Source organism: Leucopleurus acutus (assembly GCF_964270905.1).
Source record: "Leucopleurus acutus genome assembly, chromosome: 8".
Lineage (NCBI taxonomy): Eukaryota > Metazoa > Chordata > Mammalia > Artiodactyla > Delphinidae > Leucopleurus > Leucopleurus acutus.
This window is the reverse complement of record NC_139151.1, coordinates 107,356,367-107,384,288: the sequence shown is the minus strand read 5'-3', so window position 1 is coordinate 107,384,288 and position 27,922 is coordinate 107,356,367. Positions and strand designations below refer to the sequence as shown.

Below are 27,922 nucleotides of genomic sequence, written 5' to 3'. Positions count from 1 at the left end.
CATGTTTCTGTTAAGACTTTAGAATTTCAATATAGTCTATAATACTTATTAAATTAGGGTGGCAGTTAAATGAACCCCACAGCATAATCACTTGGTTCACATAAAAGTCTGAGGGCTGGCGATCCCATCGTGGAGTCTGATCAGTCCCAGGGTACAGGTCCAAATCCTCCAGGAGTACCAGACCATACTTTGGCTTAGGACACATCAGAAAGGACAAAGAAGCCATTCATCTGCTCTAAGAAGGAATCAGGATATCCCCACAGGACATCCCAATGTCTCTACCCACAAAACCTGGCCACTACACAAAGCCCTAATCAGGAGATTCTTTATCCAGTCTCTGTCACTGCATTCCTTAGTACCGGGAGTTAATTGCGTCGGATTCAATATGCCAGCAGGTAAGTCAAAACATTTAAAATAAACAACCAGATAACTTATGTAAATAGCTGAAATAATGGAAAATGTCCTTGTAAATCAACAAACCCTTCAATATACTTGTAATCTCTCAAAAGTTTAAAAAAAAAAAAGTGTTCAGATTCTAAACTCAAACCAGTGGTCTTAGAATTATGTTCTGATTTCAATCACGTGTAATGATTGATAATCTAATACATATGCACTTTTTCTTTTGCCACGATCGAAAAATCTATTTTAAAAATCACATATATTACATGTTTACAGACGAACTAAAGTGGCAAATAATTATTGCTGCTAAATGTTAGGTACATATGGGGGAATCACTACTTCTACATATGTTTGAAACTTTTTATTGTCATGTTTTTGAAAAAAGAATGGATGAATGATCCATCTCTGGCCTCCCACTGAAGAGTAAGTTCCATGAAGGCAGAGATCTATCTACTTGCTTAACGCAGCAGTCCCTGGGCCCAGCACAGGACTAGGCAGGAGACAGTGGCCAAGCAATCTGCTTTACCCATTCGCTCACCGCTGCTGAGTGATGATCTGCTCGTGTGTCACCTGTATACAGCATGGTGGTGTCAGGGACCCTAGGCACACCTTAGCCGCTCCTAAGAAGGTTCGGAAGACACACAGGAAGTCACATCTGCTTAGAAGATCGAATGGCCATGAGACAACAGTGGACTGTTTTTTCAGAAGCTTGCTAGAGACCAAGCCCTCAGTTTTCAGGAAGAAAGTAAAAAAGTTTCCCTTCTTTAACCAAAACAGTCTATTTTTACTCAAGGCACACTGGTTCTTCATCGTTATAGCTCCAATTTCCTCCTCCACTCTATTGTCCGCAATTCGTTAGTATATGACTGAATGAGTCAAATACTTGAAGGTTTTTCTTAATCCAAGGTCTTGTCACCTTGTCAGTAAGGCTTTACCCTCTCCACCCTATTTAAAACCCAAATCCCTATTCCTTCTCTCTACTTTTGTTTTCAAAAGCACCTACCACTGTCTAACTTGTTTGTCTCCCACTGTGGAAATACTTGAGGGCAAGATCTTTTGTCTGTTTTGTTCAGTGCAATAAAATACCCCAGTACCTAGAACTGTGCCTAGCAGAGAGATGGCATTCGTGGATGAACAGATGCCAAGCACTGAAAGCTACTTTGGATAACTGGGTAAACAAGTAACGTTTTAAATTACAATACTTACACCCTTTGCATGTATTTAAATTGTATAGTCGATCTTTCTACCACACCACACAACTATTACACAGAAATCATCTTCTCTTGTTTTTGAACAGGCTTTTTGGGATAATAATAAAATGCACAGTACATACACTAAAAAAAAAAAAAAAAAAAAAAAAAGTCCCACAGACCCAGAATGGAAGCACCTTTAATAACAGCTGACAGTATACTTTTAGGAGGAAATTTTCAAGGCTACACAGTGAGTGGCCAAGATCAAAAGGTAAAGTTCATTAAGTGATCTTTTGTAGTTTTCTTACTACAGAAATACACTGCCTCTCCTGTTACTAAATACTCCTGAAATTTAAAATTCAATGGCAAACAGTGTAAAGCAGCCCTGCTTTCTCTGAAGAGGGCAGGGTAGAAAACCAATGGCTGTCAAACAAAACAAACCCGCGTCGTCCGTTCTGAAGATTCCGTAACAGTCGAACATAAAGTTCTTCACGACCCATCAATAAGGGCTGTGCTCAAGGAAAAATCTCACAATTGCAGTTTAGGGAGGCAAGTATTCACTGAACTAGGAGAAATTGTGTAAATTAAGCTAAGGCTGGAGGAGAGGAATTTCCTGCAATAATTCCGCACCAGCTACCTTCTACTTCTGAAACCACCCCAGTGGCAGACTAGTCAAACTAAGTAATATGAGCCTTTTACTTTGGATGCCTAAACACCTTTACCTCTAGAAAACAAAACGGCACTCCTTAGACAGCAATCCCAGACCAACCTCCCAACACGCTCCTCAATGCTGCCTTGATATTCAAAATGCCATCACTGGGAACACTGGTTCTGAGCAGTAATGGTTCTTCCCTGTTTCATACTGGTTGGTGGCCCTTAGGGCTTTGGGAATTTAAACCACCCTCGGCCTACAGATACTATTTATCAAAAAAAAAAAAAAAGAAAAAAAAAACCACAAAAAAGAAATCCCACAAAAAACAAACCAAAAAACCCCCCTGGGTTCTCCAATAAAACTTTTGGAAGTACAACATGAGCTTATCAGAACAGTTTTAAACCATTTTAAAACTGTGGACAATGAACAAGAAAAGAAAAGCCACTCTGAAAATAAGTAATTCGTAACTCTTATTACCCCACGTACACATTTACATTTGAGGTCACCTCCTCCTCATGCTAGAAGACTATCAACTGCTCAAAGAAAAAAGGAAAAGATTTCACTCTGAACCCTAGCTGGTCAGAGAACTGCAGATACAGGGAATTAATATGCTCTCAATATCAAGAGGTTGGTAAAAATCCTGACAGGTTAACGGAAATATTTTAACTAAAGATTCAAGTATGAATTCAGACTGTCACATACTGATGAACACATCCCAACTCGAAGCACTCAATTTCTAAAAAATTTTGAACTGTCTCATACAGATTAAAATCTCTCAACTCAGAATATCATAGAAGGGTCTGATAATCTAAATGGTCAATTCACAAAGCTACAATGTCTGTAAACTTTTAGAGGACACAACCCTAAAGCACATGTATCCTTTCCAGAATTCAGTTTACTGAGATTATCAAACCAAGTGATAAAATCAGCTACTGCAAAGAATTCAATCAATTTCTCCAATCTCTATTCTCTACAGTATTTTCAAAAGTAATGCAAAAGTCACAAAAGCATTTAGATGTTATTTTATAATACAGAGGCACAAATAACCGCAGACATTCTGAATTAGTAACACGGGTCAACCAGGGAAAAAAAAGACTGTAAATGTATGTGTAATAACAGGTATTTAAGACAGCACTACAGCGTTGAAATTATTTATATAATTATAATTATTTTGAGAATAATTACTCTACCACGAGAAGAGGCCTCAAACTTCTAGTGAAAGTGTTCCTAAGTAAACTTGAAATGGTCACAATTCCTATACCTATTTTATCTATAAAACGAATCCCCTTTGTCACTATAATTCTATAAGAAATTAAGTTTTGTAATGGTATTTTTATTGACCAAGAGTCTTATCTTCAATCCTTCCAAATCTCAGAATAGAATACTTTACCTTCAAAACATGAAAGAAAAAACTTTCCTTGTTACAAAACAAAAAAAAAAGGCAGCTAATAAATTGAGAAAATTCATTTTCTGGGGTTTCTTTTTCCTGTCAACTCTTAACAAGTTAACCACTAATAGATAACGCTAATTTTTAAGCCATCTCCCTCTACTTTAGTCACTCATTTAACCTTTTAAATATATCCCTACTCTATCACCACCTTTCTTTCTCGGAAGTTCATTTTACATTTGCATATCATTTATCCCTCTAGCTATTGTTAATCACCGTCTGAAATCATTTCCAGATTCTACTATGGGAAGCATTTAGCATTCTGTGGAATCACAGAATTCTGAGCTGGAAATGATCAACCAGCATCAAAGATGCTCAAAAACTAGACTTCAGTGAGGCTCAGTGCAATAATAAAAACAATTTCTTATTAAAACTTCTCATCTCTTCTACAGAAACAGTAAAGCTGGGCAAAATTAAAACTGCCTGTATTTTAATCCAAGTTATGGATTAATCTTCCAGGGCCTCAAGCTTCCTGAGTGGTTAAACGGGAAAACAACAGTGCTTATCGCATAAGTTAGTAGACTATTATGAAATGAGTCAACGCAGGCAGAGATTATCGGAGTCCCTGGTGTGCAGGACAGCTATTAATCACTTAGAGATACAGTTACTTCTACAGGAAGACAGTAACTTTTGAAAAGACAACTTTTAAGTTCAACAACTCACTCTGAGAATTTTCACAAGCCTATTTTTATACTTTACAGCGACATGCAAGTAAAACAGAGGGGGCATGTGAACCAAAGCCCTGCTGGCAGGTGAGTGCAGGAGCATCCCCGCCAGGAACCCGACACAGCCTTCTTCGGGGCCCAAAGGCTTCTTGCAGGACTCGGCTTATATAGACCGGGGATAACTGCGGACGGCAGGAAGTCTGATCATTAACAGAAAGCATTCGGAAAACACAGGATCGAGGGGGCGGGCGGGGGCGGGGGAGTGGCCCAGCAATCAGGTACAAACACACCGATGTGACTGCTGTCACCACCTCCAGACTAAGACGCGCAAGGCAACGTCCCATCCGTGACGCTCACGGACTTCTCGGACGGCCCCACTTCCCCGTCCGCAGGATGACGTTAAGCAGTAAAGTAGCGCAGACTCGGCGGCCACCCTGCCGGGCACGCCGGGCCCGTCCGGCTCCCGGCGCGTCCGTTAACGGCTGCGAGCGCACGTCGCCGCCCGTCCCCGACAACACCCAGGACCGTGTAAGGTCCTGGTGTCGTCCCGGCACACGCGGCAGCCTCACCCACCCGTCGGACGCGGGACCGGAGCCCGCTGCAGCCGCGGCTAACGGTCACTCAGCCCTGGGAAGGCTCCGGTTCCGAAAACAAAAGGCCCCTGGGCGGCTCCGCGTTCGCCCGGGTCCTCGCGGCTCGACCCGTGGCCTTAACCTTCCCGGGGACGCCGCGGGGCCGGCGGGCGGGAGCCGCGCGGGAACAAAGCTCTCCTGACCTTCAGGCCGCCGCGGGAGGGGCGGGGCGCGACACCTGCCGCCGCCGCCGGGCCCCGCCCGGCTCCCCGCGTGCCCCGGTCGCACCCGCGTCGCCCGCTCCCGCCCGCCCGCTCCCCACCGCCGCTCCGGGCGCTCCGGGCCCGGCCCCGCCCCTGCCGCCCCGGCCTCCCGAGATGGCGGCCCCGGCCTCCGCGGCTCCCACCGCCCCGGCCCCGGTCCCCGCCCCGCCGGCCGCCACTACCACCGTTACCCGGCCGAGCCTCGCGTCCGCACCTCACGCCTCCTGCGGCAGTGGCGGCGGCCGTCTGGGTTTCGCTCGCTCCGGGAGTGCGCCGCCGTGGCCGCCAACAACGCCGCCTCCCATTGGCTGAGTCTCCTGGCCCCGCCCTCCTCGAGCAAAGCGGGCTACGATTGGGAGGGCGCGGCGCAAGTCAACTACGCTTCGGCGCCGCCGGTGACGGCCAATCGGAGGCCGCCCAGGAGGCGCCGCGCTGAGCGGGGCTGAGACCCGCGGGCCGGATGCAAATAGGGATGTGTGACGTCAGCGTGGCGCGCGCCCGCGTTCCTTCCGCCCCTTTAAGGACCGGAGGCGCGCGGAGGTCACGTGTTGGGGGCGTCTGCTGCCCTACTCTCGTGTTCTCTTCGGGCGCACCCCTTTTCCGGCCCCACACTCATCCCGGTCTGCGCAGCCCATTCCCCATCCCAACAGCCCACCCCGACCGATCACCCCCGCTCGGGCGCAGTCCACCCCCCGGCCTGTGCACCCCCCTTCCCCAGCCCCCCGTGGGACTGGGCGCTGTCTCGGGGCCCACCCACCTCCGGCGACCCCTGCCTCCCCCCCACCCCAGTTGAGTTCCAGCCCCAGGGACGCGTGCGCTGACCCCGCCGACCTCCGCGACCCCATGGCCTGGGCTTCCCCCCTCAAATCCCCGGGCTCGTGCTGCCTGCTGGTCTTGGCGCGTGGGGTCCCCTCTTCCTCCCCCACCCCATCCCGCGCACTCACGGGCTCTCCCGGGGCAGCGCCCAGGCCCGCGTCCCCAGCGTCTCAGCCCGGCTCGGGCCTAACAGACCCACCGGACAGAAGAAAGGGCCGGGCGGCTGGGGCCGGGGTACCGACCCCGGCCTCCCCACGTTACAGTTCCTGGAAAAGCGTTAATCTGAAAACCGCTTGAGTAAGACAGTTCGATGGAAACCCACATCCGCCAGGCCCGGGCTTCTGAGAGTGTGTTTCTGGGCGCCATCTTCCGTTGAGGGGTCTTTGATTATTTTTGTCCGTTTCTTCAGAAACTTTCCTTTCTTTGAGCGGCGTCGCTTCTGAAACCCGTTCTAACTTTCATCAAGTTTGAAGGGGGCGGGGGGGAGGAGTTTGAAAGCATCCAGAGGCTCTTGTTGGATGGGGCTGTTAAGGACGTAACGTCAGTTAACCAGCCGCAGGGTGCCCAGGTGGGACCCACACGGCGGGGACCAGCCTCTGCCCCGCATCTGTACTGAGAGGGCGTGTGTGGGATCCCTGCTTGCCTTACTTGGATTTTCTGACTTTTCTGTAGTGACCTTGTTTTGTTTTTGCTGAGGATGGGGCCGAGCTGGGGGAGGAGGCAATAAACTACGAAAGAAAAGAGCACCAGCATTTTCAAGTTTGGAGGTCTGTCCTCCTCCTGTTTACTAAAGACGCATATCCACGAGGCCACTGTATCTGGCCCTGCCTGTCTGTTCGGGGTTGGAGCAGGTGGTGCAGCACGCCGGCGCCAGTTGGGGGAGCAGCCTGTGTGCTGGCCACTGGGCCTGGCCCTTGGTGGAACGGCTGTAGTGGAGTAGTGGCCTCTCCCCGGGTCACTTCAGTGAGTTGGTGGGAAGGTGGGCGACATTGTCCACAGCCTTTCTGTCTGCAACAGGACTGAGAATGCTGTTTTAATTTCCTGTGGCTGCCACAACAAAGGGACACAAGCCGTGGGGCTTAGAAAGTACAACAGCATTGTGTTCTCTCACCGTCCTAGAGGCAGGAAGGCAGAAATCAAGGCGTTACAGGGCTGGGCTCCCTTCAGAGTCTCCAGGGGAGGGTTCTTCCTGCCTCTTCCAGCTTCTAGGAGCTCTGGGCCGTCTTGGGCTTGTGGCTGCATCACATGGCCTTCCCTGTGTCTCTGTGGGTCCTCCCCACCCCCCACGCCAGTCAAGCCACAGCAGGAGTTTAATTGCTAAAGGATTAATGAAGTGACATTTTCCAATAAAGGGAGACAAAGATCATTTTATATATACTTTTTAAATTATTGGCTGCGTTGGGCCTTCATTGCTGCGCGCGGGCTTTCTCTAGTTGCGGCGAGCGGGGGCTACTCTTCATTGCGGTGCGCGGGCTTCTCATTGCGGTGGCGTCTCCTGTTGCGGAGTATGGGCTCTAGAGCGCAGTCTCAGCAGTTGTGGCTCGCGGGCTTAGTTGCTCCGCGACGTGTGGGACCTTCCCGGCCCAGAGATCGAACCCGTGTCCTCTGCATTGTCAGGTGGATTCTCAACCACTGCACCACCAGGGAATTCCCCGTAGATCATTTTGAAAAATATTATAAGATCAGAATTACATTCAGGGCTCATGGGAAAGAATTGAGAAGTATTATCAGGAATCTTTTAAAAAGCGCAAAATATTTAACATGTGACCAAACAGCTCAAAATATCCCTACTCAAGTTCAGAAATACAATTATGTATTAGGAAAACATTACTCTCATTTTAGCCTGTTATAACAGGGTTAGTTGTTAATTAGTTCTGTGCTCCAAAAATGAATTATCTGAAACACTGTCTAATTACTATGCTCACAAGCTAAGCGAAGGAGTTTGTTTTGACATATGAAATCCAAAAATGGAAAGATTACAAAGGAGGCAACTTACTAGTTACTGACACACTTCACTGCATTTGTGTTTAAAGATTCAAATACTACTTCTGCCTTAGGGTCCCTGGGTAACTTTTCATTGACTTTTGAGATGCTGGGTAATTTTGCATGAAACTTTTTTTTTAACGACTGTTTTTATTTAGGACTTTTTAGTCCAAAGAATTTTAGGTGCTAAGATGTAAACCTAAATTGCCACTGTCACCACTGAAATAATGAAGGGAAGATGAGATGTATGACTATGGCATAGAGTCTATAGGAGGTAACAGATGAATCCATAGAAGCAGGTGAAGTGGCTTTCTCAAGGCCACGTTACTCTAGAAGCAAAACTGCCACTAGCTGAGTCTATTCCATTTGAAAAGTAAGTCATGACTCTGAATCTAAAGGATTCCCTGTGCTGACTTTTCTTGCCGTTATTCTAATAATTACCTTGCAGATATTTTCTGTATGCATAGACTTTAATTTTAAACTACATGAGGGACTTCCCTGGCAGTCCAGTTGTTAAGACTCTGCACTTCCTCTGCAGGGGGCACGGGTTCGATCCCCGATTGGGGAACTAAGATCCCACATGCCTCACAGCATGGCCAAAAAAATTAAATAAATATAAACTACATGAGGCTAGGACCATAACAATTTTCCGGATCCCTTATTTTCCTATTTCACATCTGTATACATTCTTGTTAAAATGGGATTACTCGTTTTTCCCACTTCCTATAGTGCACTTTCAAAGAGTTTTGAGCTACCTTGGAACAAACACAATACTCTTGGTGTACAGTTAAGTGTCAATGATCATCCAAATTTTAGGTCTGATGAATAGTTCCTTCTTTGTGGTTACCCTTGCAGAAATCCCAAGACATAGAGCCTAGGGTGTGGAGCTTATGTTGATACTGGTTTTGCTGGTGGCTGCTTCCGGTTAAGCTTAAGACTTACTGATAACATGATCAGCAGAATAAACTATAGCAGGGACAATAACAAAAATTATCAAGCGCAACCAGGACCATGCAACCCGTATGTGATATTAACACATTAAAGTGGAAATCGCAGCCATCTGAAACCCAAACATTTAAACCTTCTAAGTCACTTATTCAGTAAGGTTTCATTCTTTAAAAATGTAGCATATAAATTCCTCTCCATACACTCAGGAAAGCAAATTAAAAAAAAAAAAAAGAGCACACAATTAGGGGACAAGTAGAAGTATAAAAGAAAGATGGGCTATTCAAGTCACTTTTTCACCCAAAGAACATAACAGGGCGACTTCCTAAGTTGATCTTACTCCCCAGGTATTTCTTTTTTTTTTTTTTTTTTTTTTTTTTTCAGTACGCGGGCCTGTCACTGTTGTGGCCTCTCCCGTTGCGGAGCACAGGCTCCGGACGCGCAGGCTCAGCGGCCACGGCTCACAGGCCCAGCCGCTCTGCGGCATGTGAGATCTTCCCGGACCGGGGCACGAACCCGTGTCCCCTGCATCGGCAGGCGGACTCTCAACCACTGCGCCACCAGGGAAGCCCCCCCACCCCAGGTATTTCTTATAATGTCTTTTAAAATTTATTTTATTTTTTTTCCCATGCAACTCGGCCCCATAAAACCAAGCCAAATGATTCATCTGGGATTCAATGGGAAAAAAGCGATGTGTTTCCTTATTAGAGGAAAATGTTCTGGTGGACTCACTTGCTAATGCTTTGTCGCTACATTGTATGTTAGGAATGATTTAAAGTCTTGTCAAGGGTAACTTTCACCCTCCCTGCTGACATTGGGACCACTGTCCCTTGTAAATCATTAACCATCTACAGAGTCATCCTGTCCTGGATTTATGATCTTGAGAAAGACATTTACCTTCTTGGATATTAATTTCCTTATCTGCTAGAGGAGATAAGTGATCTTTTGGGTACCTTTTAGTGCTAACATTCTGTGATGCTGGGGAATACCGTTCAATGCAGGGAATGTATATGAAAACATTTTGCTCAATGAAAAATTACATAGTTCATATTCTTCTTCTCAGAGCCACGACCACCTCTTCTTACCTCATTCCCCAACCAGAGATTGAACCCATGCCCCCTGCAATGGAAGCATGGAGTCTAAACCACTGGACAGCCAGGGAAGCCCTCTTGTGTCCTCTTCTTAAAAGGACACTCCAGTCACTGTCCTAGGGCCCACCTAATGGCCTCATCTTAACTTGATTACATTTGCAAAACCCCAATATCTGAATGTCACATGCCCAGGTTCCAGGAATTGGAGTTGAACCTGTAATTTGGAGGCTGCCATTCAGTCCACGTCACACTAAGGCGGTGCCCCGTCAGTGGTCCTGGCCAGTAGGCCATGCAGCAGAGAGCAGGGGGAGAGGGGCAGGTGTTCCTGGGTCCAACCCCCCGGGGCCAAATCCTTGCTCTACCCGATTCCAGCCGGCAGGCCTGGCTGAGAGCCTGTGCCTCAGTTCCCCCATCTGTATAATGGGAACACTTAACAGCACCTGCTTCATGGGGCTGGGGGAGACTTGGAACAGCGCTGGTGAGCAGTCACCTTGGTGCAGGTGTCTGTTCTGATGACCCCAGCCGCCTGGCACGGGCAGGGGACTCAGCACCTGAGGACACAGGGGCAGGGCGGGGAGTGGGTAAGCTGCCCTTCAGTTCCTGCTCCCCAAGGCTTACCTCTCCTCCAAGGGCTCAGCCTGCATCCTGCCCCAGGTGATATCTGGTCCCTGGCAGCCCCAGGCCCTGGTGCTCAGTGGGGCCTGCACGCTGAGTACGGGGCCACTCGGAGCCGCCCTTTGAGGGGCCAGAGGGGCTGACTCCTGGGTCTGCTTGTGGCCCAGACGCCACCTGGAGAAAGCAGGCCGGACCTGGGATGGTGGAGTCCACCTGTCCACACCTGTGGTCGTCCACGCCCCCTGGCCTGTCCCCTTCAGGGCTCTTATGGGTCTGGAGAAAGGCCCCTTTGGGGAGGTTGTGAATGATCTAAAACTCCTCTCTGTGCACATGTCCCTTAGTGGGCTCCTGCCATCATTTGGGTCCAGTCACCTCCTCTGAGGGGCCTTCCTTGAACATCCTGCCGCTGCCACCCCCGTGCTTATTACCATCAGGGCACCACTGCTAGCTTTCTTGACCACGGGCACTTGACGGGGAGCATGTTGATCCCCACCTCCTGCCCCGTCCCCACCACTAGAAGGAGTGTATCAGGGAGGCTTCCGGGAGGAAGTGGTGTCCCAGCTGACACCTGAGAACCAGCAGGAGAGGCCAGGAGGGGAGCATAGCGCATTCCAGGACCTGCAAATAGCTCAGGGTGGCACACGGCCCTAACGATAGCACCTGGGAGCCCCATCAGGAGGTGAGCCTGGGCAGGTGCCCCCAAGGTGATGCCTGGGCCAGGCTGCACACCACGTCTTCATCTGCCCGTGGGCATGATGGGCGGGTGCCAGGCTCAGAGTGACGCCAGCATTGCCATCGCAAGCCCCCTCCCTGGGTCTGACGTCTTCTCGGTTCTCAGGCCCTGATTCCCAGATTCCCCAATGGAAACGGGAATAGGAGTCCCCTGCAGCTGGCCTCGTGCGGAGCAGCTCCTGGGAACCTGCACCACGTTCTATTCGTATCTGTTTTGAAATCAGGCAACAGTCCTCGCCTGCCTGCAGTCTGACTATATTTTCCTGCCACCCCCCCATTATAATCACAAGTGGATTTATTTAAATGAGGCATTAAGTCATATTAAACGTGCTTGTCTGTTCAAGAGGCTGAAGGTACAAGGATGGAGGTCCTGTTGGTTTCCTGGGGCCGTCACAACGAAGTACGCTAAACCACACAGCTTGAACAACAGAAATGTGTTCTCTCCCAGTTCTGGAGAGTCATGTCTGAAATCGAGCTGTAGGTAGGCCCCGCTCCCACCCCCGGAGGCTATAGAGGAGGATCTCTCCTGCCTCTTCCAGATTCTGGGGGCTCCAGGTGTCCCCGGGCTTGTGGCCGCGTCCCTCCAGCCTCTGCCTCTGTCCTCACGTGGCCTGTCCCCGTGGCTGTCTCCTCTTCTTTCAAAGATACCGGTCGTATTGGAGTTAGAGCCCACCCTACTCCAGTGGGATCTCATCTTAAGTAATTACATTTGCAAAGAGCCTCCTGTTTCCAAATTAGCTCACACTGTGGACTTCTGGGTGGACGTGGATTTGCGGGGTTGCATTATTCAGTCCAGTACAACAGGGCAGCTGCTGCAGGTGCCCTTGAGTTTCTGGAGCCTCTACACGATGTGAAGGCTGAGGGGCTCGGGGGATGGCCTCCCACTGCCCACCTCCCACTCAGGGACCTGCCCTCACCCTCCCAGGCCCCGGCAGCGTCCCCAGGGACCCGGGGCGAGTCGCCCGCCCTCCGGCAGCAGACCCACTGGCTGCCTGCGCTTCCTGCCTTGCCACATCAGCTTTAAAAACCCACTCCCAGGGGACTTCCCTGGCACTCCAGTGGTTAAGACTATGTGCTTCCACTGCAGGGAGTGCGGGTTCGATTCCTTGTTGGGGAACTAAGATCCCGCATGCTATGGGCCAAAAAAAAGAAAGAAAGAAAGAAAAAAACCACTCTCAGCATGTGGGGCCTTGTGTCTTTATTTTTTGTTTTGGCTACTGTTCCCTGACCAGGGATTGAACCTGCGCCCCCTGCATTGGAAGGGCAGAGTCTTAACCACTGGACCACCAGGGAAGTCCCTCAAGACACGTTCATTCTGACAAACACCCAGCCTTTGCTGACACCAGAGCCTTGCAGTGGCGTCTCTTACTCTGTGGGCGCGATCCTTTCTGACTACCCACTGACAGCAGAAGCACCAGCAAACGGATCTCCACTGGGCTGGTCCCTCCTCAGCCAGGAGGGTCCCAGCTCTTCACGGGCTAAGGCCACCCTCGTGCCCTTGGCTGGAGGCCACAGCCCGTCCTCCTGCCGCCCCATCCTCCACGCTGCCCGCCAGCACACTGGTGGCATTCTGCTGCCCAGTGTCCTTCCGTGATCCCTGCTGCCCCCGGTGAACTCAGAACGGGGCAGGCACAGCAGGCATCAGTTCATTGAAAAGTCCCCAGATGTGCTAAGTAAGACCAGGGCTGAGAGGTGCTGGGATTAGAACTCCAAGGCCCCTGGCCACCTTGTGGCTTTCGTTTTCCCACCGTCGTAACTTTGACACCACCGGGCTCTGAGCTCACGCACACCTGTTAACAGCCCCCCCTCTACGCAGGTCCCCAGCCTGGCTCGCCCTCCGGCCATGGGGAACTCAGGGGGTTACCCTCCAGGGGTGGCCCTGCCCTCGGTTTCTGCTCCTTGTTCGGCCTGAGCTCCCCCCAGGACTGAGCTCAGGAGGACGGGCGCCCCGTCTTCCTTCCCACCTAGAGACTGTGCCTCATCTCAGGGCCACTGAATGATGGCAAGGCGTTGGCTGAGCAATGTCCCCGGTGGACACTATCGTCCCCACCTCCAGAGGAGGAAATAGAGATGGGCTGGATGACTCCCTCAGCCCCCCAGCTCAAAAACGGCTGGACCACAACCAACCTGGCCCTGGAGGGGCCCTGCCCCTCGCCTCTCGTGGGCACTGCTCAATGAGTAATCCCCGGGGCTGGCAGAAGAGAGGGAGCACGGGGCCCCAGAAGCACCCGACATCCCTCCCCAGGGCGGTGGCCCCCAGGTCATGATGCTCTAATGACAAGGACACATGGAGACAGGAGGAAGAAGCAGATGACATCAGAAAATAGCCACCATCTATTCCGTGCGGAGAGGGCCGCTATCTGTAAACTCAGAAGGAAGGCGTCGGGAGCCTGTCTCCAAACTGTTACAGGCTCTCTGTAGATGGCCTTAAGGGGAAACTCCGTCATTACTTTAGTCTGGTACTCTTCTGCATGATTCGATTTTTAAATAGTGAACCTGTGATTTTTTTAATAATGAAAACACGAAAGATTTCTCTTTGGGGAGAAGCACGAAGACAATTTTGGCTCTTACCGCTGGAAAGAGGTTTCATGCACACACGCAAAAGGAACTTTTTACAGGTGAACTGACATTTTACAAGTTAAAGGAGTTTTCCACCCCATCTTGTTCCAGAAGGTTCTGCTGCAGCCTGTAAGGGTGCAAAGGCCGAATGCAAAGGGAACAGTAAGGACGTTCCTGACCAGGAGCCCCCAGGCCACCCCCTGCAGGTGCCGCGACCCACCCCGGTCGTCCACTAAAGACGAGAGGGTTTCCTGGCGGCATGTTTTAAACAACACTTGATCACGAAGAGTCTGGAACACAGGAAGGTAGAGAGGATGACCTGGGGCACAGATAGACGCCGGCCACTCAGGTGTGACCAGAAGCATCTGTGTTAATTTGCTTCATGAGTTTTCTTTGTTGAAGACTCAATTACCACGCCACGGTGTCCCAAACTAAGGACACGTGTGGACACAACTGGCGCGATCGCACGAACAAAATTCACCAGATTCCTTAGCAGCACACCACGCCCATGCGCACGTGTCCCCAAACATCTCTGTGGCCGGCTTGTTCAAAGCTATCAAGGTTCATACACGGGAGGTGGTGGTTTTGTTTCTCGAATCTCTCCCGAGTCCCGAGGAGGGCGCCGCCTTCTCGATGAGTCTGCCTGCCTCTCTGTGGCACCTGCCGCCTGTGTCTCGGTCCCCCGTACTGCCGGTGAGCAGGAAGTGAAATGGACAGTCTCCTCCTCCAGGTGGGGCCCCCGACCAGAGGCAGGGGCATCACCCTGGGACCTGGAGGAAACGCAGGATCTCCAGCTCCACCCAGATCCGAGTCAGGGTCTGAGATTTAACAAGGTCCCGGGCAGCACGGCTAAAAGCTTTGTTCAGTACCTACTCCGTGTTTTTAGTGGAAAGACTCCTCTGTGCAGGTGAGGCCGGGCTCCCCCCTGCAGGCCACCCCTCAGGCCCACATGTCCCTCTCGGGGGATGCTGAGACTGAGTGCTGGGGGGAGGGGGTGATGGGCAGAGCTCCGAGTTGTAAGGTGACAGGCGCACCTTTCCCGGTCCCCTGTGACCGACAAGCCACCTGCGAGGGGACGCTTTGGCGTCATGAAAACAGTCGGCTCCCAACTTTCAGCAGGGGTCTCGGCGTCCACTGCCAGCCCTGGCTGGAGTCGGGGCTGCACTCGGGGCCCCAGAACAGAGGCGTTCCAACGGTCCTGTTTTGTCCACTTCTACTCGCTGGCACTGCTGCCCTTCAGTGGGGACATTTGTGGCTCTGAAATAGTTTCCATGGAGGGTGGGAGACGTTTAATCCTGCCACCTTTTTTTCCTGGCCACGCCACACAGCTTGCGGGATCTTAATTCCCCGACCAGGGACTGAACCCAGGGCCATGGCAGCGACAGCACAGAGTCCTAACCACTGGACCGCCAGGCAAGTCCCGATCCTGCCACTTATAAATAACTAAGTCTGTGGACCAGGTGGCACCTCCAGTGGTGACCAGTTCTTATGTCTTGGTCTTCTTTGCTTTTGAGAATAAGTGTGGATGCCTGGATTTCAATGACCCCTTCTTTTCAGGGCTCCAGTTTTCGCAGACTCAGCCGGGGGAAGCTCCTGAGGCTTTTTACTTTGAAATCATGAAAGGTTCCCAGGAAGCTGCAGCAGAGGGGTCCCTGTGCCCTTCACATGGTTTCCTGACAGCTACATCTTGCCAAAGATGAACCCTGGGACACCAGCCCTGGTGTCACGTGGCCACGGGCGTAGATTCCTCAGCCACCACTGCGGTCGAAGGGTGAAGGGTCCGGACTGTCCCTAGTCAGCCCCCACCCAGCCCCTGGCACCACTACGCCGCTCTTGCTAGTTCTGTCCTCTCGAGTCATCTCACTGGAATCTCACTGCGTGTGACCCTCTGCCCCGATGCCCTGGAGACTCTCCTGGCTGCTGTGTGTGTTCCTGGTCTGTCCCGTGTCCTTCTGACACAACCCCTCCGTCTGGGACGCTTCCCCTCAGGGTACCGGGATGCCCTGGGCCTCCACGTGCGCTCGCCCTCGGCCTGGAATTGGCCGCTTCTCCCAGGAGAGGGGATGGCACTCAGAGCCTGGAAGCTGGCCCTGGGGGTGCTCGTGGCCACCGGGGTGGTCCCCTCTCAGCTTGCATGGCCGGGAAATACCTACTGCTTACAAGTCAAGCGTCAGTTCCTCCGTTGTCTCCTCCGTTCGTGTTTAACAGCACGTGATCCTGTGGTGCTTTTCCTCACGATGGGTGAATGCGGGGCTGCTGATGTCGAAGCACGTGTCCACTGCCCACACAGAGCGGAGGGTGACGACCACGCCAGCACCATGCCCAGCGACACGACAATGGAACCAAGTTTGACTTCTCTGCACGGCTTTGGCCTCAGGACACACCCTCCGAAAGATGTGCGGCGAAGCGGCAGGTTCTCAAACCAACCAAAGGGGCCCTTTTCTCACCGGTTTGATTTGCGGTTTTGCGGCAGGTGGCGCTTCCCTAAACAGCTGCCACCCTTTCCGGCCCCTGCCACTGCCGTCACAGGAAGGGGCCTGCAGGTGGGCCCTGGGGCAGCCTCCCCTCAGGGAGGATGGAGGGGGTCCGCGTGACCTCTGAGGTTAGATCCCAAAGGGCACGTGGTGCCCAACTCTCCTGGGACCCGCAGAGGCCGCCGACCTGGAGGCCACAGCCCAGCATCCCCCGCCCAGGACCCGGGCATGAGCACGCAGACCCCCCGCCCTCTGACCGCACCCGGTGTGGGGCCCTGACTCAGACCCGCCCAGAAGAGCCGGTCAACCTGGAACCCCCAGGATCAATAATAAGGTCATTGTCACTTCAGGCACTAAATGCTGGGGTGACTTGTTAGGTAGATAACTGCCCTGGGTTTGCTCCACTTCGTTTTGGGGCCTTTTTTCTTATTTTTTTTAACGTAGAACATTTACAAGGTTCAAAAGTCGAACATATGCAGGGCCTGTTCTCGTGGGGTCACAGCTGTCGTGCTCCACGTGTGGCTGGGTGGGTGGGAGCCCCCCAGAGCAGCCGGCACCGGCCAGCAGGCTGCTCCCCGCCAGCTCTGGGGGTGATGCTCCTACGAGCGGGCCGCGGGGTGAAGGGTGAGCGTGGCCACCACTGGACAGTGCCAACCCCGACCCCAGCCCCCTGCCTCGCCATCGCCGCGAGCGAGACCTGGATGGCGTCTCCCAGCCCCGAGGGCTCCATCGCCGGTTCTCGCGGATCTGACCTGGCCCCGCGCTTCTGCAGGTGGAGCCGGTCCCGGCTTGCTGCCACCCTGCTCCATCCAGGCCTGGAGCTCGGGTGGGGATTCTCAGCCCCGGGAGTAAGAATGCGAGAGCAGGCTGGTGAGGACACGCTCTCCTGGCTGGGACCTGGGGACATCGCTGCCCTGTGCTGCTGAGATCCCCCCTCCTCCCATCTCATCGCCAGCCGTGCTGAGCCGGCCCGCCCGCCCGCGGAATCACTGCGGAGACAGGGCGCCGAGCTGACCCAGCAGGACCCGGGCACCCGGCCGAGCAGCCTTTGTGCGAGGCGCCAGCGGGCTCTGCCAGCTTGAGCCTCTTTTTCCTACTCAAATGCCTCCTAATGCGCCTACACACCAGAGATTAGCCGACAGCCATCTGCACGGGGGCAGGGGCGGGGGGGACAGTCCTCGGCTGCAGCCGCTCAGTGGCCTGAGCTCCCGTGTCGTGACCTGCTGACCACGCAGCCCGGCCGGGCCCCTCGCGCGCTGACCATGCAGGGTGACGGCAGACAGAGCCCGGCCTCGCGTTGGGAAGACTTTATTGCTGACGTTTCAGAGCCGGAGGTGGCCCAGCCCTCTCCGGACAGAACCCTTAACTTAGGCCCTGAGGAGCAGGAGCGGGCGGCAGAGTCCCCGGGGCGGGGAGCTGGTGCCCCCGGGGCGGTGTGGAGCCTCGGCCCTGCCTTCACGGGACGCTTCCATTCTGAACCAGCTGCAGGTATTCCTGGTGCAGCTTTTCCTGGGCCTCGAAGAGCTTCTTCAGCTTCTTGGCCTGCCCTTTGCTCAGCTCTTTGCCTTCCGTGTCGTGTGTGGGCAGACCCTGAAAGGCGAGAGCACGGGTGGTCACCGCCCACCGACCAGGCCAGTCCGCCTGCCCGGCATCCACTCCCCGCCACGCTCTGGACCCAGCGCACTGCTCCGAGGTGCCCGTGCTAGCCTCTGGGAAGCGACCATCCTGGGGTGCCCCCCTGCCTGAGGGGTGAGGGGCACCGTTCCCCACCAGGGTCGACATGGTTCTGATACGAGCAAATACGTACAAGACCAGTGAGGGAGGCCTGAGGGTCTCGAGGCCAAGCGGCCATGAGTAGCCACGCTGAAGAGCCCCTGGAGCAATGGGCACATCTGTGCCATGGCCCTTCTGGATTGTCTGTGGGGTGAGTCCCTGCAAATCCATCAACCGGCCCAGGTCACGACGCCCGGCACCAGAGCCGCTGGGCCGCGGTGAGGGAGGGGCGGCCCTGGGTACTGGGCTGCACGTGCTGGACCTGAAACAGCCCCACATAAGCCCGCCTTCCTGCAAACAGCACCCTGGACAGAGAATCTTCTCAGCCAAGTTTGAAAACCCCTGTCATCCCAATTTAATGGTCTAACAACGTTCTGAAAAGAAAGAAAGGATTTCTTACGTTTTCATCGAACTTGGAATACTTGTCGCTTTCTGACAAGAACATCTCGCTGGGCGGAACCTTCATCTTGGCCAGCCTTGCCGCCTGGAACACAGACATGGGGTCGCTGCTCCGAGCCCGCGTGGGGACCCATGCCCGTGACCCCGTGTCGGCTCCCACCCCAGCCCCCAGGTTCCGGGAGCGACGGCTGGGCAGAGGGAAGTGAAAGGAGGGAGCCAGGTGTTTTCTGCAGGAACGGGGACGGCCGTGCACGCAGCACAGCAGGATCAAGGCCACAGAAGCCGTCCTGGAGCTCGCGGCCACGTCTGTCCCTGCCCAGGGCTCCCGGCATCCCTGGGGCACTGTATGAGAGGCCACCGCTGGGGACGGAGGCAGAGGGGGCGCCCAGCTGGGCCCCAAGGAGGCACAGGGGGTAGGGCATGGGGTCAAAGTGCGTTTCCGCCAGGAGCCCGCCCCTGAGCAGACGTTACTTCCTGCTCTTGTCTCTTCCTGGCGGCCTCCTCTTTCTTCTTTCTCTTTTCTTCTTCAGCCTGGGGGACAGCAAACGCCCCGTGAGCTGGAGCTGCCCAGGCCCCTCTTGGGTGGGAGAGGGACAGGACAAGCTCCCTGCCGTCCCCCCGCCCATCCCTGTGAGCTGGGCTCTGACCCAGCCCTGCTCTCGACGCGGGGCGGTGACTGGACACCATGCGTGAGGTCACCTGCAGCACAACCAACATGAAGAAAGGACCAGACCTGCCCGGCAGCGGGGGGGCTGCGGTCAGGTGCGGGACCAGGGACAGCACGGCGAGGGCCAACCCTGAGGGGCCCGGGCACCTGGGGAGGGCGGGAGGGGGGCTGGCTGGAGGAGACGGGTGGGAGCCAGAGCCCACTTCCCACCAGGCAGGCAGCGTCCGGGCAGGAGGCAGGGAGGGAGGGCGGGCCTGGGGGCTGGGCTGGGCGCCCGTGAGGAGGGGCCCGAGGCTGCCTCGGGAGGTTTGGGCTCGGGCCACCATGTGGACAGCGTGTGCCCCGGACAGGAAGGAGGAACGGGTTTGGGGAATGAAGGTCACACGTTCCCTCTTGGATGTCTTGGGTTTCAGGTGCTTCCTGGCCAAGCGGAGCCCTCAGGTAGGCGGCTGGACACAGGAGTCTGGGCCAGAGAGAACTCGGCGGTCACAGGCACACAGGTGGCAGAGGGGCCCTGGGACGGGGTGAGGTCACCTGGGTGGGGGGATGCCAGAGAGGCGGGAAATGCAGGCAGTGCAGTGGGGGAAGCAAAGGGAGGGTCCCAGAGAGCAGGGGTCAAGGGCGGGGCCACCCCAGGATGCGCCTTGTCACTGGAGAACCTGAGCAGAGCAGGAGGGGCTGAGGGTGGACGGAGGAAGAGGGACCCGGCACGGAGCTTGGGAGGTGGGAAGATGGGTGCCGAGGGCTTTTGCTTTTCCACTTAGAGACCAGAGGTGCTTATCCCGCTGGGGGAGCAGAAGACAGCCTACGAGGCCGTGGTCCCAGGCGCCTCCACACACGGGGGTTGGGGTGGGATTCCCTCGACTGGAAACTCGAGCTACCAGAGGGAAGGTGTATGGCAAATCCCTCCCGTGAAGGCCTTATGGCCAGTGAAGACATGGGCAGGGGTGACCGATCCAAGTTCACTGCCCTGTCTTTACGCCCCGGGCCGCCTGGGGGGAGAGCGGGAGTGAGCCCCACGTCACCTCCGGGGAAGGGCCGGGGCGGCCCACACGCTGCGGTGTCCAAGGATGGGGAGAACCCGACCCAGGGGACGTGACGCCAGCGGGGGTGACCGAACGGGATGGAAGGGGAGGGAGGGGCCAAGAAGGCCTGGACTGGGGTCAAAGCCCAGCTCCCGGAACCTCGCACCAGCCTGACTCCAGCCAGACCTTCCCCGGCACCCGGGCTCCTTAATTTTCAAGCTCGGCCCCTCCTGGCGTCCACACCAGCGTCCCCGGTGCCCAGCGCAGCCCCGGGCCAGCCTCGCCGCTCTTCTCCCTGACCACCCACCCACCCGTCAGTTCTCCTTGTGGACACCTGTCGAGGCCCCTTCCCAGCCTCCCAAACTCCTCTCCCCGGGGTTTCTTCTTAAGGCCTCTCGGGCCCCGCACCCAGCGAGCTGTGCCCAGCAGATCTGACAGGCGCTGCGTCTGTTCCTGCCTCTCTCTTTCTATGGGACGTTGAGGTGCCCGAGAGCAGGGACTGTCCCACTTCACGGAGTCCCTGGCTCAGCCCTGCTCACAGAGGTGTAGTAACATCTGAGGCGGAGGTGTAGTAACATTTGAGGCGTGAGAAGGACGGTGCTGGGGGCGGGAGTGGGTGGAGGTGTGACTGTGACACATTCAACCCCAGGGACAGGGAGACACCACTTCAGGTGAGGGCGAGGTATGACCACACCTGTCAGCTTTGCAGTTTCCTAAAGGTGACAAGTCTTCCCTTGTACCCCGGGTCCTTCATCAGAAGCTGGATCTTGTTGTTGTTGTTGTTAGAAAATTGCCAAGTAGTTACCTATCTAGTCTTTTTACTAAGAGTATAAATGCCAACTCCTAAAGATGAAGTATATAAACTCCAGTGATATTTACTTTTTCAATAAACACCCAGCTCAGGGAGTTCCCTGGTGGTGCAGTGGTTGAGAATCCGCCTGCCAGTGCAGGGGACACGGGTTCGAGCCCTGGTCCGGGAAGATCCCACATGCCACGGAGCAACTAAGCCAGTGCGCCACAACTACTGAGCCTGCGCTCTAGAGCCCACGAGCCACAACTACTGAACCCCGCGCGCCTAGAGCCCGTGCTCCGCAACAAGAGAAGCCACTGCAATGAGAAGCCCGCGCACCACAACGAAGAGCAGGCCCCGCTTGCTGCAACTAGAGAAAAGCCAGCGCGCGGCAATGAAGACCAAACGCAGCCAATAAAAAAAAAAAATAAGAAGAACAACAACTTAAAACAAAAACCAAAACACCCAGCTCAGGTCACTGCGGTTTTACTCACCCTTTTCTTCTCTTCTCTCTCTCTCAGTAAGGTATCTCTGTCCACCAACTTGACCACAGTGGGCAGTCCTGAAAGGCCAACAGCCGTGAGACGAGGCCAAGCCCAGCGCTGCCCACACCACTCCCGCCCACGGGGCCCCCGAGAGAAGCCGGGGCCTCCTTCCTGCTCGCATAGGTCAAATGTTAATTGTGCTGTGGGGAGGCCTTGCTGCTCAAGACCGAGCACCCAGGAGTCATAAAATAAGACATTCATCTGAGTGTTTAAAATCCAATAATTTTTCATGCAGCCCAAACTCCCACCAAGTCGAAACACAAGCTGTGAAACTTGCTGACGATCCACATGACACAGGCTGCCTCCCACGTGACAGGCCATGAGAAAAGGCGGCCAGTGGCCCCGCAAAAACAGGGCCGCCGGGCACTCAGGCCGCAGGAGAGGAGGTGCTGGCAGTGATGCCCAAGAAGGTAAAACTACAGGTCCCCCAGGACCACACATCACAGGGGGTTCACCACGTAAAAGGCGGAGCGTCCTCGGACCCGTCCCGGAGTTCTTCCTCTCAAAAGCAATCTCCACCCTGTGTCCCTCCCCTGACCCGGTGTCACGCCCAGAGGACCCACCTTCATGGTCTTCAAACCGCACCCCCAGCTCAGGCAGGATGTCGTCCCGCAAGGCATCGCTGAGCTGCAGGACCTCGGGGACTGTGGACAGAGGAAGCGGTTCGGTCCACTGGGCCCGGAAACGCCCGGGCCCCACGGAAGAGCGCCCCCCTGTGCCTCTGGAGGGGCCGGGCTATTCCACTGGCCACAGATGCAGGAGAAGCCGAGACACAGAGGTCGCGGCCACTGGTGAGCCCAGAGCAGCCCCTGGACCCGTGGCCTGTGCACCGGCTCAGGGCCCTGCTCAGAGGCGGGCACTGACCGCAGAGGTGCACGGACTGGGGAGAGCCCTGCGGGCGGCAGGCCCAGGGGCACTAGGATTCTGCTGCACAGGAATGAGCTCCCCGGTCACTCGGGAAGGCGCCTGGGAGCGCCGAGCCCCCGCGGCCCTGGCAAGGCAATCCTGAGCGAGGCGGCCGCGTCCCACCGTCCAGGGCCCCGGCCCAGCAAGGGATCAGAAGGGGCCAAAGGCCTGGGGGTGGGACCCACGCCCCACCTCGGCGACACTCCGCCTTGGGCACTGGCGCTCCTGGCCAGCCTCGCCCCAGCCGAGGGAAGTGGTCGCCCAGAGCAGGGCTTGAACGGGCAGCGGCCCGGGGAGCCTGGCCGGCCCACTGGCTTTGAAGTGCCTCTTCCAGGAGAGATGGCACACACGCAGCAGCCAGAGTGGGCAGAGCTGAGCAGACGGCTGGCGTGGCCTCTGGGCCTGACGGGACGGGCCCTTCAAGTCTGGACAGTGTTAACCTCTGCACCACCTGGTTAGGGCCGGTGAAGGCCCACGAGCTCGGGGGAGCCTGGGAGAGTCCTGTAACGGCCATCACGGACGGCGCCCAGGGTGTCTGATGCCCAGCCAGACCAGGGAGAGGCCAGCCCGTTTGTACTTGGGCTTGAAGAGTCCATATGGGCTCAACCCCAACTAAACACGCTCGTGCAGACGTCAGGAGAGGCTCACCCGGACATTCCAGCTCTGAGACCCTGACCTCAGGGTGAAGCAGATTCAGCTCTGGGCTAAGAACTGGGCCAGTGGGAACTCCGGCTGGCGCCAGCAAAGCAGACCCCTCCCGCCCCGCGCCCTCCCTCCCTCCCCACAGCACTGACCACGGCCCACGTGGTCACTCACTCACCTGTCCTGTTTCCACTGTGTCCCCAGAACCCGGGGTGCTCCCGCATCACTGTGCAGGTGCCCCGCAAGTCCACTCACGGGTGAATGAATGGACGGACGATGCCCCACACATCTCAGGGGATGCCCAAGCCCCGGCCACACGTGCGAGACGCAGTCTCTCGCTTCCCAGCGCCAGTCAAGGAAAAGCCCCGTTCCAGCCCCGCAGCAGGGCTGGTGGGACGAGGCCCTTCGTATCTGGTCCCTCCCCTCATTCTGCCCCTCGGGGCCCCTTGCTCAGATGGGTCCCCCCAGAGCCCTGAGGAGACCCCAGGGCACCAGCCCAGGCAAGTGCCCAATGGATGCTTGCCCACCGTAACGGGAAGGGAAGCAGGCTGGCCCTGCCATCATTGCCACCAACTCCCCTCCACACCCTCAGGCCCAACCCCGCCTCCCCGCCATACCCCCAGGGGAGGGACACCCCTCCCTGGGGCCCCTCAGGCGCCATCCTCTAGGTGGCCTCCACAAGGCTGAGAGAGCGACCCTCACCTCCATCTGAGACCTGCTCTGGTCCACGGAGCTCAAACTTGGCCCCGGGATTTCCTTCCAAACCTTTTTCTCACTTTAGGAGCCGGCTTTCTCTTCCACCCTCTCCCGACTTACATTTCTGAAGAGGGTCTAGTGCCCACCATAAAGAAAGAGCTCCTACAGCTCAATAAGACAAATGACCCAAGTAAAAATGAGCAAAGGGGGACTTCCCTGATGGTGCAGTGGTTAGGAATCCGCCTGCCAATGCAGGTGACACGGGTTCGAGCCCTGGTCCGGGAAGATCCCACATGATGCAGAGCAACTAAGTCTGCGTGCCACAGCTACTGAAGCCCACACACCTAGAGCCCGTGCTCCGCAGCAAGAGAAGCCACCGCAATGAGAAGCCCACGCACCACAACGAAGAGCAGCCCCTGCTCGCCGCAACTAGAGAAAGCCTGCGCGCAGCAACAAATACCCAAAAAACGCAGCCAAAAATAAATAAATAAAAATAGATTTATTTTAAAAAATTATCAAAAAAAAAAAAAAAACAAACGAGCAAAGGGCCTGAATAGACAACTCTCCAAAGGAGAGGTTCAGACGGCCAAGCAGCTCGTTGTCACTACTCCAGGGAAAATGCAAATCAAAGCCGCAGTGAGATTCCCCTTCACACCCACCAGGACGGCTATTAACAATAATAAACAGAAAATAAAAGGGGCTGACAAGGATGTGGAGAAATCGGAACCCTCGCGCGCACCGCTGGTGGGAACACATAATGGTTCAGCCGCCATGCAAAACACTTTGGTGGGTCTTGAAAAAGTTAAACACAGAATCACCGTATGATCCCACAATTCCTCTCCTAAGTGTGTACCCAAAACGACTAAAACAGGGACCCAATCTGATGCTTACACATGCATGTTCACAGCAGCCCTGTTCACCAAAGGTGCAAACACCCATCGACGGCTGAACGGATACATGGAAGCGGTATGCGTATCTGGTGACCACTCTGCCCTAAAAGAACGAAGCCCCGCCGCGCGCTGCAGTGTGGCCAGCCCCGAAAACGCTCCGCTGGGAAGCCAGGGAAAAGAGGCCGCACGCTGTGCGACTCCATTCATGTGAAATGCCCAGAACAGGCCAATCCAGAGGCAGGGCACAGGCTGGTGGCTGCCAGGGGCTGGGGCGGGGGCGTGACCCTGGAGGGTGGAAACATGTGGGACCAGAAGGAGACGGTGGCTGCACAACACCGGGAAGGCACTCAGCGCCACTGAAGGGTTCACTTTAAACGGCCAGGCTTACATTACGCGAGTTCACTTCAATAAGTTATTTCTGTTTAAAGGAAAACCCCAGTTGGATATTTTCGAGGAATTCAATAAACCAACTCTTCAACATATGGAACAAAGGTCTCAGAACAGCTAATGCAACCTTAAAAGAAGAGCACAGACGGGGAGCTTGCCTCCAGGGTGGGGTGGGGGGAGAAGCCCGTCCATAGAGACAGAAGATGCTGTCCCCCACCCCGCCCACCTGCCATGCCAGCAGGAGTGAAGCCAAGGCTTTTGCGGTCTTCCCAATGCTGTGCAAATCCGGGTCTGAAGTTGCGGCTACTGAATCTGGGGCTGGGATGGAACCTCATGCAAGGCCCAGACAGGAGCGGAGGCTGCCCCGTGGAGAAGAGGCACTGGGACAGCAGTGGGGATGGGCGGATCTGTGTGGACTGGCTCCCAGTGGTGGGTGCCTAGAGATGGGGCGGCCGGTGGCTGGCAGGGCCCCTTCTGGAAGGAAGCAGCTGCACCACCACGACGGAGCCCAGCAAAGGAAAACAGGTTTCCCTGGACGTGGGCCAAGGCGGCGACCTTCCCAGGGCACCTGGCAAAGCGTGCTAGCCCCGGGAACCTCACAGCCCTGCAGACGCCAAGGGGCTCTGACTCCAGGCTCTAGAAGGGTAGGAGCGTGTCTCTGTGTGGCCATCTGCTGGACGCCCCTGCCAGCACCTCCCCGTACCCTGCAACTGCGGTCCGCACCCTTCCCCGTGTGTACTGTCCACAGAGCCACAAGGCTCAGGGCGGGGCAGCCTGCATCCATCAGGGCTGGTTACTGTGGGGCGGGGCTGTGACACGGGAGTGGAAAACAGATGGGCAGTGAGCAGGGAGACCTTGTCAGGCGCAGGCTTGGAGATGCTACAAAAGGAGACGGGCTCCACCCACAGATGAACGGATGAGCAAAATATGGTCCATCCACACAATGGAATGTTACTCAGCCTTAAAAAGCAAGGGAGAGGCTTCCCTGGAAGAGCACAGTGGTTAAGAATCCGCCTGCCATTGCAGGGGACACAGGTTCAAGCCCTGGTCCGGGAAGATCCCACATGCCGCAGAGCAACTAAGCCCGCGTGCCACAACTACTGAGCCTGCACTCTAGAGCCCGTGAGCCACAACTACCGAGCCCGCGTGCAACAACTACTGAAGCCCGCGTGCCTAGAGCTGTGCTCCGCAACAAGAGAAGCCACCGCAATGAGAAGCCTGCGCACCGCAACGAAGAGTAGCCCCCGCTCGCCTCAACTAGAGAAAAGCCCGCGTGCAGCAACCAAGACCCAGTGCAGCCAAAAATAAATAAATAAATATTTTTTTTAAAAAGGAAGGGAATCCTGACCCAAGCTACAACGTGGATGAACCTTGAGGACATTACGCTCAGCGAAATAAGCGAGACGTAGAAGGACACATGTTGTCTGATTCCACTCCCATGAGGTCCCTGGAGGAGTCACATCCACAGAGACACAAAGTAGACGGTGGGGATGAGGGGCTGGGGGAGGGGAGGGGAGTGAGTGTTTAACGGGGACAGTTTTTTGGGAAGATGGAAAGTTCTAGAGATGGATGGGGGTGATGGTTCAAAACAATGTGAATTACTTAAGGCCACTGAACTTCACACTTAGAAATGGTTGAGGTGGTAACTCCTACATTGTGTACATTTAACCACAATAAACAAACGACGACAGCTAATGGCTACCATCTTTCCAGTGGCAGAGAGGCTCCTGACGCCCTGCCGGTCTCCCATTCTGACCGTGTGCCCGTCCCGGCCCTTCTAACTTCTTCCCAATTTCCCAAGCCTCTCCTGGTCACACACCCACACTCCACATCCCTGCTGGCCAGGCCTGAGCTCTCTGGCCAAATGGACTGTGGGCACTAAAGGAGAAACTGCTTCTTTCTTCTCTGTCGGTAGAGCCCCCCTGCTCTGCTGGCCCTGGGACAGGCCCCGGCCAGCTCCCGCCCCACCCCGGGGCCTGCCCACTCCCCACTGAGGCATAGCTCCCCTGGAGGCTCCCTGACCGCCTATCTGGCCTCTGCCGGCTCCACCCTTGGGAGGCCCCACCCGGATGAGCTCCAGGTGTGACTTCTCATCACACAGGGGACTGGGGGGGGGGGCACAGCACACCAGGCGACGACAGTGGGGGTCTGCCCCGACCCCCATGTGACCCCAGGCAAGGCCTCTACCTTCCAGGGGCTTCGCTGCCCACCTTTGTCCAATCACGAACATTAAAGAAACAATGTGAGGACAGCAGCTGGACCAGGCCCGGAACCTCGCAAGGTCAGTTTTAGCCGTGGTGGTCATTTGTGAGTCCAGACCACCACAGTAAGCAGCAGACTGCCTGACTGAGGCCACTCACCACCCGCTTAACAACTGCTCAAAACTGGCCCCAAAGACAACACGTTTGATCCCAGCTCATCCCAAGTCCCCAGGGCCGCTGGCGAGGCCCCGAGCAGAACCTAGAACTGTCCCCAGCAGAGGCTGTGCAGTCACCACGGAGCCTCTGCAGGGCAGGGACAAGGACACCTCCAGTCCTCACCCTGCGGACGCCCCAGAGAGCAGAACCGAGTCACCACAAACAAAAGCGGTGAGGAAATGCTGGCCCCTCACAGTGTCCCCAGGCTCTGCTCGGCTGCCCTGACCGTAGGGGCACTTGGCGTCTAGACGTCTGTGTGGCTACCAGGACTTGATGGGGCGGGGGGGGGGGGGTCCCTGGATCTCGTGATCAGAGGTCAGGACTTGACTGGGGTGGCGGGGGGGGGGTCCCTGGATCTCGTGATAAGAGGCCAGGACTTGAC

General features: G+C 55.3%; 2 protein-coding genes across 4 annotated transcripts in view; both read right to left on the bottom strand.

The window, feature by feature from the left end:
- The window catches only part of NAP1L4 (nucleosome assembly protein 1 like 4), a 62,973-nt gene extending 57,534 nt beyond the window's left edge, over positions 1-5,439 (bottom strand). Inside the window, exon 1 of one of the 2 annotated variants that reach the window (XM_082845197.1) lies at positions 5,403-5,439. The gene's annotated coding sequence lies outside the window, so the exon portion shown is untranslated. Of the gene's footprint in view, positions 1-5,379 lie in introns of both variants that reach the window. The other variant, XM_082845196.1, reaches the window with a different exon arrangement.
- A 12,256-nt stretch (positions 5,440-17,695) lies between these two features.
- Positions 17,696-27,922, bottom strand: part of CARS1 (cysteinyl-tRNA synthetase 1) — a 47,372-nt gene continuing 37,145 nt past the window's right edge. For both annotated transcript variants that reach the window (XM_082844892.1, XM_082844891.1), the window contains 5 exons: positions 22,166-22,246; positions 21,552-21,619; positions 19,047-19,106; positions 18,577-18,660; positions 17,696-17,993 (listed from right to left, as the gene is read on the bottom strand). In XM_082844892.1, coding sequence (XP_082701018.1) covers positions 17,859-17,993; positions 18,577-18,660; positions 19,047-19,106; positions 21,552-21,619; positions 22,166-22,246 — 428 coding nt within the window. In that variant the 3' untranslated portion in view covers positions 17,696-17,858. The remainder of the gene's footprint in view (positions 17,994-18,576; positions 18,661-19,046; positions 19,107-21,551; positions 21,620-22,165; positions 22,247-27,922) is intronic.